This window comes from Tenrec ecaudatus, chromosome 10 (assembly GCF_050624435.1).
Source record: "Tenrec ecaudatus isolate mTenEca1 chromosome 10, mTenEca1.hap1, whole genome shotgun sequence".
Lineage (NCBI taxonomy): Eukaryota > Metazoa > Chordata > Mammalia > Afrosoricida > Tenrecidae > Tenrec > Tenrec ecaudatus.
This window is the reverse complement of record NC_134539.1, coordinates 144,208,133-144,221,923: the sequence shown is the minus strand read 5'-3', so window position 1 is coordinate 144,221,923 and position 13,791 is coordinate 144,208,133. Positions and strand designations below refer to the sequence as shown.

Below are 13,791 nucleotides of genomic sequence, written 5' to 3'. Positions count from 1 at the left end.
TAGTGCAGGCTGCTGGATGCTTTAGAATCAGGAGGGCTATTGGGGTGCCCTTTGGGACTGTGCCTTTGGGGTTTTAGAGCCTGTCTCTGGAATGTGGGCTGTGCCTTGCAAGCTTGTGGCTGCATGCACGCGACAGCCCTTGAGGGTGAACTGCCCCTAACTGCATGTACTGATTTGAAGGGGGTCCTCCCTCCAGCCAGTCGGACTTCCTCCTTCCTCTCCCTGTTCTAGAGTTAGCGGTTCCTATTCTTTAGGAATGCTTTTTCGCCCCTTAGCCGCCCTCTGGAACAGCGTTTCTCAACCTGCCTCAGGCCGCGACCCTTTCACATAGGTCCTCATGTGGTGGTGCACCCCCCACCCATATTATTTTCGTTGCTACTTCATCACTGTCATTTTGCTACTGCGATGAATCTGGCGATCCCTGTGAAAGGGTCGTTCGATCCCCCCCCAAGGGGTCGCGACCCCCAGGTTGAGAACCGCTGCTCTGGACGCTGCTCCCGACACAGGTGACCGGGAAGAGCGAGGCGCTGCACGTCAGTCCGAAGGCTGAGAAGCACAACCCCGCTCTGCGCTGAGTTCCCCGGCTGCAGGCCTGCACGCGCCCGGCTTTCCGATTCGGTTTTCCCGCTGGTTCCCGGCGATTCTCGGGATCACGAAGTCCTGGTGCGCCGTCCATGCCGGAAGTGGGTGTCCAGGGGCGCAGAGCGGGGATGCCGCTGTGCCCCCCCCCGTGACGTCACAAGTTCTGAAGGGACAAGGCACTTCCCTGACCCCGGCGCACGCAGACCACGAACTCGAGGGTCGCGTCTTCGGGTTCCAAGATCCAGAGTCTGCTGCGCATCGGAAAGCCCCAGCAGAACCGGGCCGAGCGTTTGGGAGGGTGCCGCCGCGGGCATGCATGCGCGCAGCAGCCCGGGCGCTGCGCCGGCCCGGGAGAATTCCCGAGGGAAGCGCTGAGGGACGGGATTTCAGGTCGTCTCTGCCCCCAGCTGGATGGCTGCAGTAGAGGAACTCCTTTCCATCGGACCCGCTGACCCAAACGATCCCTGGAAATGTGTCCGGGTTCCCGCTTTATCTGGAAGCGAATACCCTCTTTCGCACCTTTTCGTAATGAAAAACCGTGGCTCCGTTTTTGTTGGTACATTTTGCATAAGATACCATTCCAAGGCAGCCCTTCTATTTTGACTTGCCTTTGTGAAAACTTCCCCACCCACCCCCACCCCCACACCCACCCCCGGGTGGGAAATTCCTCCTCATTTGTTCCCAGGAAAGCCTCTTGAGGATCTTGTTGTAGGAAGCATCTTTCTGGTCTGCTGAATACAGTATGAGGCCGGACAAGTAATGCTGTGTATGAATATTTTTTTCTGTGTATGAATATTAATTCCATAATTGATATTGCCAACGTGGGGGGACCCTTTCGTGCTAGTTTACGTGTGCCATGTCATGTAATGAAGCGTCACCGATGAAGCACACGGCCAGGAACAGGTGGCAAAGGAAGACCAGGCCTCTAAGAAGCGAGAATTCCCCAACAGTGGATTTTGCCTCTCGGTCAAGGGTGAGCCCCTTGGGCCTCCATTCGCTGCTCATCCTTTTTAAAATCATTTTATGGGGAGCTCTTGCAGGTATCCGTTGTTCAGTCACATCAAGCAGGATTATACACTTGTTACCACAATCAGTTTGGAAACATTCTCTTTGTTCTTGACCCCTTGATAGCCACACCCCTCCCCCCCACCTCCCCGACACCCCACTGCTCCTTCTAATTGAGCCCAGGTATTCATTTCTTTGGTTCTAGCAAATGAAAATAGCAAAGGACACCAAGGTTAGCCGGATTAAGTTGTTGTTTTAATAAATAATAGTAACAACAATAATAATATTACTAATGGAGTTCCTGAATGCGAGCAGGGACATCAAACTATGAGAAGACAGCAAGCCCTTTTCCGAGAAGGAAGAGAAGGCAGCGCTGTATTAGCTAGTGCAGCAATAGGCTTTTCGGTATATTCTGACTAAAAGGTAGGAAGTGTGTATATGAGGATTTTTTTGTAAGTATTGCCATAAACTCCTAGAAACCTTTATTAAACAAAATCATGAGGATGTGAAGCTTTTGTTTCTATGTGAAGTTATATCCTCCATCTAGAGTCTTTACACATCTGAACAAAGCTCCCTGAAGAATTCTGCCCTGTGATTTACACCCCAGAAGCCCTGGTGGCATTGTGGTTACGTGTTGGGCTGCTAGCCACAGGTCAGCAGTTTGAAACCACCAGCTGCTCCATGGGGAAGCTGAGGATTTCTACTCCTGTAAAAGAGGTGCAGCCTCAGAAACCCACGAGGGCAGTTCTACCCTTGACTCGATGGCAGTGTGTGACTTACACCACATCAGAAGGGCAGTTTGGGCATCGCTGAGTAACTCGAATCATGCTCCTTTTAATTAAGAGAGAGAAGAGAGAGTGTGTGTGTCAAGTCTTCAGGGCTAGGATCAGGGCTGAAGAGTCGAGAGGGTAAGGTTTCCAAATGAAATTCCCATGCTATCCCCTGATGAATGAACTAGTAGGTACATTGTCATGATGGGGAAATTCCTCCGCATGATTGTCCTGGCCTATTTCTCACCAAAGCAGTTTTCAATTCTCTTAAAATCATTTCCCAAGGGTCATCCTGAATCCGTCAGGAAAAAAAAAATCTACCAAGATGACTTCTTTACAATCCTAAGAACCCCAACACCATAACCTTCTGAGATCGCCTCTCTCTGCTTTGAGTTCAACTGGACCAGGAGATCCTATCCGAAGCCATTGTTTTAACTGAACTTGAGAGAACTCGTCTGCATCCATCCCCTGACCACAAAGACATGCTCAAGCGTGGTTTAGAATGAACCCATGCCTATATGAACCAGAATCCACGTCCCAGTACTTTTTTTAAATTTAACCTGGCACATTAAGTACAGTAGAGAAAGACTTGTGTTCTTTTTTCCCACTGTCTCTCTTAATAAGAACGTTTCGGGTATTTGGGAAGTCAGCCTTATTTCGCAGTCCCTGTTGGATGAGGCGTTGTGGTGTGTGTATTGGTTGAATTCTAAGTAATGCTTTCTTAAAACCAACCTTCTCTTTCATTCTCCATTCTTTGGCTTGGAGGTTTCTTTAAGGAGGGTTTTGCTTTCTTGGCTGAGGGATCGTGATCAGGGTTCTTTGTAGTTATCTTCTTTTCCGTTCTTTTGTTTTTTTAAGCTGAATCAATTAAAAACAAAGCATGCCAGTCAGGACACCGGCATAGTGCTCAAAGCAATCACCACCACCACCACGGCATCTCTGTTCCCTCCCCAAGATGCACCAAGCATATTTCTTGAATCTGGAGCCCTGGTGCTAGAGTGGTTCTAACCACTGCCAACCGGAAGATCTGCGATTCAAACCCACCAGCTGCTCTGAGGGTGAAAAATGAGGCTTTCTGCTCCCAGGAAGAGTTAAAAGTCCCAGAAACCCACAGAGGCAGTTCTACCCTGCCCTATAGTAGGAACCGACTTGATAGTACCGAGTTTGGTTTTTTTATACGTATTGAATAAGTAAATCGCCTGTTGAGAATTCACATGGTTTGCCTGTTTACCCTACAAAGGAATTCTGGTACTTGCACTTGAACAAAGGTAGAGAGCAATGTGTCCTTTCAGCACCATCGATTGCTTTAGTAATTGTCTGATCTCTGCACGAGATGGCCAGGCCTGATCCTAACTTCCTTCTACCCTTTATCCCCCAAACATCAGTACTTCCGTGCACACCCCTCTGGAATAGTTCTGCCCTCACCTGTTAAACCCTAGTTTTAAAGATTTACTGACTCATTGGAAAGTGCTTTGTAAAAGTCTTGGGTAGATATTCCCAAAGAACTTTGGGGTTGTTTTTTACAGGGGGTGGGGGGTAGGCGCCTCAACTAAAAGAAGGGAGTGGGAGAAATCTATTTTGCATAAAATGAGCGTTTGGGATGATAATCTGCAGGGGCCCCTTTAAGAGGGAGTTCCTGAGTGTCTTTAAAAGAGGAGGGGCAGGGGCATCTCCATGAACCCAGGTCCTTCTTGTAAAGAACTGCTCACTGCTCTTCTTTCTCTCCCCCTTCTTCTGAAGACATGACAATGGATGAAGTGCGCGAATTCGAACGAGCCACTCAGGAAGCCACCAACGAGAAAATCGGCGTTTTCCCACCTGCGATTTCTGTCTCCAGCATCTCCTTGCTGCCCTCCTCCGTCCGCAGCGCCCCCTCCAGCGCTCCGTCCACACCTCTCTCCACCGACGCCCCCGAATTTCTGTCCGTCCCCAAAGACCGGCCCCGGAAAAAGTCCGCCCCAGAAACTCTCACGCTCCCAGACCCCGAGAAGAAAGCGCCCCTGAGTTTACCTGGCGGGCACTCTGCAGAGAAGCCGAGCAGGCCCAAGTCAGAGTAACTCGTGATGGGGGCGCACCCTGGGGCTTTGATCTTTTCCTTTGGGGTGGTTTTAGGTTACGCATCCCGGCTCCAGAAAGACAGATGGCTTTGTCACCCAGGCGTGTTCCTGTGTGCGTGTGTGGTTAAGTCATTTCACATATAACGAAACGCGAGGGCTGGATAGATGTCAAGACAGGAGATTTTTGCGAAGGACAGACCAGGGAGGAAGTCTCACTATGGGTCGTTTGGACTTCCGAGGGGGAGAGGGGGCGGGAACCAATGAAAACTTGACACCGCTTTGGGACAAAAAGGCATGGTGAAATAGGGGAAGTCATTTTCCTCCCATCAAACCTAAAATTCTCCAAAAATACTCTCAGGCATAGCATACCTAATTGTTAAATTTTGACCTGCTGGTGGCCTATACTTGAATACCAATAGTTACTGAGATTCCTATTTTGGTTAGTCTGACTCAGGATTTGGGGCCTAATTAACCTTTCAAATTTTTGGAAATTTTAATTACCAACCTATAGAGGCTCCAAGTGCAATTATCCATAACCAATTTATACCTTTCGCAGAATTTAATAAAGATTCCACTCGTTTCTGTCTTTTAATAAGCCTCCCCTCTGTGCCCTCACGGCCTCAGGAACCTTTATAAACTGTGTGGGTGAATGTGGCCAGAACTGACTGATTTGGGAAGGGTTCGCGTTGAGGACGCAAGAGGTCCAGGTGAGGCAAGCATCTCTAATTCTCTACAGGCACCAACATACCTTGACTCATCAATTTCCATCAGCCCGTTAAGAGTCTCCTAATTTGCAGTCAACTCAGTAGACTTCATTGGGCTACTTGCCCATTGTTCAAGGGCAGAGTGAGCAAGGCCTGAATCCTGTTGGGAGATCTGGTTGGCGAACCCTAAAAAGAAGAGCGTTCACTCCAGCACCCCTCCCTGCTCTTCTGGTCTTACTCTTAGCACCATCCTTACTTCCCTGGGATGGATTAGCCATCACCGACCGCACCTTGAACTGCCTCTCCTTCTTTTACCCCTGACTTGAAATGCAGACACAGGCAAAGACGTCGCAGGAGCTGCGGAAAGGCTGTAGGAGGGGAGGGGAGAGTGAGCAGAATCATGGCCTGCTTGCAGAATGAAAAGGCAGCAGGACAATAGAAGGCTCTCTAGCTTTGGGGGCCTGTGGTGGTGACCTAGGATTGGAGTTGATGTTGACTGGAGTTAAGAGCAGCCCCCAACGTGACCGAGAGACTGCTCCTCCTGTCCAATGAGGAAAGTCGGCCAGCTTCACCTTTATGCCTCCAGCTGCAGGAGGAAGGCAGGTAGACTGTCAGCGGAGAGAGGGAACCAGGTCGGTGAGCAGCTCAAGGCCTGGGGCCCAGCTAGCCTTCCTGACTGTCACTGCCCACCTCAGGAAAGGGACCTTCCCAAAACATAGATCCCAAAGAAAACAACATAGGCCGAGGAGCTTTGCCCTCCTGCTTCCAGCCTCTCAGTTAAGGCCCCTGCCTGCTTTTCTCAGTGCCCAGACTACAACCTGCTGCATCTTTCAGGTTAGTGCCCTCTCCCAAGGTGCAGGTGCTGGACCCACAAGCTCAGCACCACAGTGTCCAAGTCACAGGTCAGACTGTCAAGATTATTTCCCTAGCGATCAGTTGGCATTTTGCTTTTCTTCCCTTAAATTTAAAAAAAAAAAAAGGATAAAGAATAGACCCAGAACTCAAGAAAAAACAGTTGCAAAAAGCATAGGTCAACAGTCCATCTCTTTCCTAAGAATGATCGCATGCTAGTGCCACACCTCCTCTGCATGGTCTGGTAGCATGATATTTGCTTGTGGGAAAACGTGATATTTCATCAAACCCCTTGGACTTCTAAATGGCTCCTCTTCATACTATAGTCGTACTACATGAGAATGTTTGCTTTCAGCAGGTAGTTTCAGAAAGCAAAAGTCTACTTGCTGAAGACCCTTGGATCGTATATGTATCTGCTTACTATGTCCAAGCTGACATGGATGGGGTGGGACCACTCTGCTCCATGTAGAACACACATATTTTGTGTTGTTTATGGACACCCCTGCCCCCAAGTTTTTCCAAGATCACCAATGCTCTCCCACCTCCCTTGTCTTTAAAAATTAAGTCCCTACTGGTCCCAAAGGCCATCATTCCGTAGGCTTTGGCAAGCTACCCTGTGGTTTCCTTTGTGTGGATTGAATTTCTTTTTTAGCCAGTAGCATGCCACAGCCAGCCATTGCAACGCCACCCCGCCAGAATGTGGTTCTCCGCCACAGACGTGCTCAAGTCTGTTCAGCTTTCCTGTCCACGTGTGGCTTGTGAACATTAGCAAAAGAGGGAGGGGATGCACATATTCCTTTAGTTGCTTTAACTAGCTAATCCGGTCATTACAAGGCATATGTGACTTCAATATTTCTTGTAGCTTTATTTCCAAGTATCATTTCACATGCTCCATCCACAAATTTGTCGTTGTGGGGTGCAGGCCTCCGATGAACATGTATATAGAACATTGGTAATGCTAAGGATGGGCATCAAATGGCTGCATGATAGGAATTTAGAAGAAGAAGAAATGACAGAAACTTGAATTCACTAAGCATGTTTGAGGGGAAATAGAATCCTTAACTCAGTGCCTCTGTCTGCAATGTGGAAATCTACAACTTTGTTCACCAAAATTGTATTATACCTTTGTATATATATATATACATATATAAATATAATATAGAGCATCAGACACCGTTGATTTCACGTAGGACAGATGATCTGTAGAGTAGCACACGTGTCCATCACTTCTTCATCTCTGACGCTAGTGGAGACCATTCCTTGGCCGCCAATTGCATCCACCTAGGATGGATTTCAAATACAACATGACTGCTTCCCGTGGGCTGAAGTACGAACATTGTTGCTCTGACTCTTATTTCCTGGCATGGGAAGACCTTGCTGCCTCTCTCCCATACACGATGTCAGGCAGCGGCTAAGAAGACCCTTTTGTTTTCAAAGCAAAGGAGACCGTGACCACAATTGTAACAGGAACAATAGTAGTTTCATCCATGAACTAATTTATAGACTTCAGTTACCAGTTTGCATCTGTGTGGGGCGGGGAAAATGATTTTATGTGGAAATTTTATTCGCGTGTTTGGGAATGTGAAAAGACATCCCCTAAGTAGCCATGGTGTGGGTGTACCATCCGGATCTTTAGAAAACACTACCCCAAAAGGATATGATTGCCTGGTTTCCTTTCAAGATTGTAAATAAACAAGGGCCCAAGAGAGTCTATTCCAACACTCCCGAGAAATTGTGGCTCTGTGAACGGTGGGGGCTCATGTGTTTCTTTCTCTATATTGTTAACCTCCACTTTCCTCAGCATCTGCTCCTGGTTCTGAGAAGAAACGAGGTGATGGGTCACAGGCTGGCTTAGGTTAGGTCAACAGGAATTTCGCTTTAAAGAAGGGCAGGAATCAGAGAATCCCGCAGAAAGGAATTGTCTAAATAGCTCCCCTTCTTTTTGAATCTTCGGACTCTGTTGGCTAGGTGACAGTCTGCCAACGGAGACAGCGCGATGGAAGTTTAAATTTTAAAAAGTTTTAAAAGCGTGTCCAGTGACTTCAATTTGATCATGAAATGAACTTGTCAGCGCTATTCATTCCTGCCGAAGCTGAGACGCTACCCACTAACCCAGCACTGGCACGCTGAGGCAACACGCGCTTTGGGCTCTTCCGTGTGCAACCTTCCAAGCAGCCTGTTTGCATTTACAATACGTGTTTCAGCTCTTTTAGGAATTAGTGCCATAAGAGAATGTGAACATGTCCCGAACTTTTTAGACGCCATGGTTAAATAGCCTTTTGTTGTTACGTTACCAACGCTGTAGGATACATCTCTCAATGTGTGTGTTGGGTTTTGTTTTTTTGTTTTTTTGCTTTAAAATGAAAGCATGTCTGTTCAGTTGACGGCAAGTCTCCATTTTTTACATCCCCTAGAAGTGCTTTGCATTCGTGTTATACTTATGCCAGTTGTATGTCGCTTCAAGTGTAAATTTTTTAAGTGTTTACATGTCAAGCTGAGATCTTGATTGGTTAAATTAGTCAATATCCCACTGCCACTGCTGAAGGACCACGTTTTGGAATGCACAGTGTTATGAACGACAAAGCAGAGCAAACAAAACTTGATCCTCACAGATGCCATCATTCTGTGTCACTTTATGGCTGGTTTTTGTGCCCCCCCCAAGTTATTTATTGTTGATAATACCTTACTTTTTCTTACATTCTGTTGTAAATAAAGTACAAAGCAATCTTCTTTCCAAGTGTAGCTTCCTCTCTGTCTTTTGAAACGTTCCTACATGAGAAAGATGCCAGATGTGAACCTGTGGGGCTCCTGGGGAAGAAACCATAGAAGATAAGGGAACCAACCCAGGGCCATGACTTAGACCCAGTTCAAATGGGTTTGGGTGCCAGGAAGCCTGGCTTGTTCACAGTACTTCGGACCCTGGACCCTTGGTAGGAACAGCCTGCGTGTCCGGTCTCATTATCCATAAGATGCTCGAGGTGAATTTTATAGCCCAGTAGGGTACCAAAAACCTACGCCAAGGAGTCGATGCTGACTCAGCGATCCCCTGTGGGCTTCCAAGACTGCAACTCTTTATGTGAATAGAAAGCCCAGTCTTAATTCTGTGGAGCTGCTGGTGGTTTCAAACTGCCGACCATGTGGATCATAGCCCAACTCGTAACCACTATACCGCCGGGACTCCTGCCAGTAGGGTACACATAGATTAATTAATTCATCTATTGAACACACGGTACCCCCTCATGCAGTGTGAGGCTACAGCATGAGTGATGGCTAAGACCAAGCACCTGAGGGAATGTATAAGACCACCACCCCAGGGGGGGCACAGATGCTCCCCAATGGCAAGCAGGCCAGACTTTTAAGATGCGCTTGAGTCACGGTGAAGAACTCTCATGGCATGATGGGCGGGTGACTCATTGGGCTGCAACGTCAAGAGTTCCGATCCACCCGATGTTCTGCAGGAGCAAAATGAGGCTCACACTTCCTGCAAGGATTTACAGGCTCAGAAACCCCAGTGAGCAGTTGTCCTCTGACCTATGTACCTCAGGTCCCCATACATGGGAATCAATATGGCGGCAGGCATCTCGAGCGGTCGCTGTTCTCAAAGTGGTCCTTTGGAGAGGGGTGGGGTAAAAGGACAGCTACGTTTTATTGCCCTTGCTCATTAGTCACCTCAAAGGTCATGTAGCAAAAACACCTCGCATAATCCCGTTCTCGAAGCTAATATGAACCTTGTATGTTCTCTTCCTGCTGGGTCAGGCACAGCTTCAGGGAGCAATGCAGCTGAGCTTTCAACACTGAATGCCTTCCAAAACAATGTACCAGCAACCCAATTAACGAACATATGCTAGCTTTTGTAGCTCCAACTTCACCATTACCACCCCCAGACAGCCTTTTAATTCTCTACGCAAAACACAAACTTCCTACTCGTGGTAACTGGCCAATTTACAGCCGGCAAACTTGGAAACCTGGTTACAGCCAGGCTGGCTGGGTGTGACTCTCAGGGTTAAACACAGGAGTTGTTGGATATTTGGATGCCTAATTATATATATATAAAGAATATGTATTATTTCTATATAATGTAATATTATATGTATAATCTTTCCAAAACTCCGGTAATACAAGCATTACCTCATTTGGCTATTACTCTTAGATTCCTGAATACCAGTATTTTAAAAAAAGGTTTTCTTGTTACTTCCATAATATTCTACTTGGGATTTCTTGCCTCCAACCTCCAACTGCATCTTTGTCTCCCAAGTTCAGGATGACCTATTTGTCCCTTCTCTCCACTCCATCCCCTTTGGAGCTGTCTCAAATCTGAAGCTGTGTGTGTGTGTGTGTGTGACTTTTTGTTATTTATTGACCCTCTGACATCCCATGCTCTCATAAACTCTCCCTTACACCTACATGGTTTTCCTACTCCCCGGAAACAGGCTGGTTCTCTGCCGCAGTGCCAATCCTCTGTTCCCAGTACTAAAGTGCTGGACCTTAACATGGAGCCCGATAAACTGGCCCTGCTGAACCCCATGGTTCAGGGCAGCAGCTCCACTGGGCTGAATCAGACACCTGTCTTTAAGGGATGAAGCTGCTGAGCTCTCCGGACCTATCAATGTGAGTTGGAATCCACTCAATCTCAATGGCAGTGGATTTAGCAGCAACTAACAATAACCGATCAGGCACAATGGTGGTGGCAGGAATTCAAAGATGTGACCCCATTCATGCAATACCAAGTAACACATTTTCACCAAGTGTCTGCTTTTTTAAAGTGGGAGTGCGTGGGTGCATACAGCAGACAGTGACTTATGACAATGGGGCATGACAGGGGAGGAAAGGAAATAAATAGGTCGGTGGGTTAGACAACGATGGACAAGACTTACTTTAAACTGACCACAATGGTCAACACATAACCCCTCCCAGGGAGACAGACAGCAGAAAAGGGGGTGAAGGGAGACAGCATTCCGTGTAAAACATGAAAAAAATTATAAATTACCAAGGGTTCATGAGAGAGGGAGGGTATTCGGTGGGGGGGGTGAGCTGATACCGAGGGCTCCAGTAGGAAGAATATGTTTTGAAAAGGATGGTGGCAACATATGTACAAGTGAAGAGTGCTTGACACGATGGATGGATGGATGGATGGATGGATGGATGGACGGACGGACAGACGGACGGATGGATGGTGATACGAGCTGTAAGAGCCCCCAATAAAATGATCTTTTAATTAAAATTTTAAAAAGACTTGCATTAGAGAAGGGGGACAGGAAGGTGATAAAAGGGTACAGAGGTCACCCCTGCCCGGCGTGGCTACACACAAAGGAGAGAGATCCCAGCTCCCTGCGAGCCCGCGGCCAACTGCCACAGGCAGAGGGCACCTATGCCTCCCTCCAGGTTTGTGTACCACTCACACCCACCATGCCTCCCACGACACTCTGTCTGTCCGTGGCAATGGCCACACAGGACTCACAGACAGGACAGTGCTCACGGTTATGGGGGTTAAGAAGGAAGTTAGCCGGTTACAAGCCAGGATCAGAAAACAGTAAGTGCGATCATTGCCTCTCCTCAGTCAGCAGCCACGCGTCTCTCTCTGGTCTTCTCAGAGTCTCTGCCACAAGGTCCCTTGGCCTTGGCCTCGCCCTCCATGGGCCAGGAAACCTGCCTGTCTCGCAGTCTCGGGTCTCAGGAGCACAGCACCTTGCCCTGGCTCAGCGTGGCTCCTTTGTTCTATGCCAGGATCCCCAAGCCTCCGCCTCTGGTGCTTCTGCTCCGGCCGCCCCTGCTTGTGGCAGGGACCTGGGACGGGCTCTGCTGGTGGTTCTTCTTCCCGGGTGGCCCCGGGAGAGACCATCTCTGCTTCTGAAGTGCCAGGTTCTTCTACTTCCTTACTAAGCCTCTGCTGTCATGCGTCCTTCGCCTGGTCCCACCCATCATTTGGTGGGGGTTACGGCGACACGGATGCAGGACTCATTTCCAGTCATTTCGCTTCACCAAGGAAGGCCCCTCGCCTCCTTCAGATCTTTACTCGGAAGACATCCTCTCCAGAAGTTCTTCTAACGAAAATGCACGTGTATACACCACTATCCCTCCCCGAGCACGCGCCCGCATTTCATGGCCCCTGTCCGAGCTTGATTTTCGCCTCTTTATCCGTGAGTTCCACAGTTCGAAAAGGCTTCACGGTGACAAGCGGTGGGGAAAGAGAGGGGACCTGGCTCCAGTCTACATCATCTGTAGTCATCTACAGAACACGATCAAGGGGGTTACGTGGGGCTTCCGATACAAGATGAGCTCTCGATAGGGCCATTTCCCATCAACATCTTGCCAAGGAGAATGACTTTCTTGTCGAAATCCATAACTTTGTGGGTGAAAATCACATCCGGAGGGTTCGGATGAGGACGGGGGTTGCTTGTTCTGGGTCTCAAGCCCAGAAAGATGAGTTAACGCTGGAAGCAAAGGACGGACATCGAACTTGTGTCCAGTTCAGCTGCTTTAATTCAGCAAGCCATGACAGTGAAAAAAGAATGATATGGGAGCCAGAAGATGTTGGATGGTGTCTATGTTTCTGAAAGAGGACCAGTTCAAGAGGCTCAGAGGTGTCCAGCTACAGGCAAGTTGATTCCTTAGACCTGTCTGTGATGCTTCGATGTCATAAAATGATCTCATGAAAAGAAGAAGCCACTTTATATCAGAAGGGCATCGGAGCCCAGTCCACCTCAAGTCCCTAGGTCCTATGCTAGCGGGGGCCTTCTCCAGGCTCACGGAGCCACAGGCTGGTAATGCAGAAAGGTGAAGCAGGAAGCAGGGAGATCACAGCCCAGTGGGCGCTGAGTCCTGCGATCCAAGTCTGCGGAAACATGCAGCTGCAGGGCACGCAGCTCTCAGGGTCCGGCAGCCCACATGAGGGTGCCCCTGGAGGCAGCAACAGGGTCCCAGCAAGCAGGAAGGCCAATGATCAGAGAGGGGAGAAGGGCCCAGTCTGAAAAAGGCCACACTCTCAGCAGGCATCATCAGGCTGGGACCTGGATGATGAGTTAGACACCACCCCTCCACCTTCCCACGGGGTATAAGTTGACATACAATGTAGCTGCCAACCACAGTCTTCGCAATGGCCTCATTCGCATGTGGAGGTTGGACGCTGAAGAAGGCAGGCCAAAGGAGAATGGATGCATTTGACTTGTGCTGCTGGCAAAGAGTACCGAAATGACCATGATGGCCAGAAGAGCAAGCACGTGTGTCGGAAGAAGTCCTGTCAGCAGGTTCCTTAGAAGGAGCGATGGGAAGCGTTCGTCTCACATGTTTTGGGTAGGGTATCAGGAGAGACCAGTCCTTGAGGGAAGACCTCATGCTTGGTAAAGTGAAAGGACGGCAACAAGAGGAAGGCCCTTGACAAAAGTAATTGACAGATCCCAATTGTGAGGCCCGCATAGGGCCGGCCCGTCCGTCCAGCATGGAGGGTCACGACGAGTCAGAACCAGCCCAATGGCACCTGACAATGGAAACAGCCGCAGCTGAGGTCAAGGAGCGATGAGAAACAATGCGCTGCTGATCTTGTGGGCCACAGCATTCTGGGTCGGCTTGTTATTCAGCAAGAGATCATAAATAGACACCTTCACGAGATCACAAAAGGGATGCATCGCCCGGCTCCTCCAAATAAAGAGGATGAGTGCTTGGTCTCCCATGCTTCGGACAAGTGATCAGGAAGCAGGCCCTGGGAAAGGACATCATGCTTGCAACAGTCGAAGGGCCGGGGCGAGGGAGGGTGACACCGTGGCTGCGACAATGGGTTCCAACATAAGAACAGTGGTGAGAATGGCCCAGTGTTGCATTCTCTTG

At 48.8% G+C, this 13,791-nt stretch overlaps 1 protein-coding gene across 1 annotated transcript in view; it reads left to right on the top strand.

Moving 5' to 3' along the window:
* PITPNC1 (phosphatidylinositol transfer protein cytoplasmic 1) overlaps positions 1 to 8,702 on the top strand; it is a 289,670-nt gene extending 280,968 nt beyond the window's left edge. Inside the window, exon 9 of the mRNA XM_075562110.1 lies at positions 4,098 to 8,702. Within this exon, the coding sequence (XP_075418225.1) occupies positions 4,098 to 4,414 (317 nt within the window). The 3' untranslated portion in view covers positions 4,415 to 8,702. The remainder of the gene's footprint in view (positions 1 to 4,097) is intronic.
* The last annotated feature ends 5,089 nt before the right edge of the window (positions 8,703 to 13,791 follow it).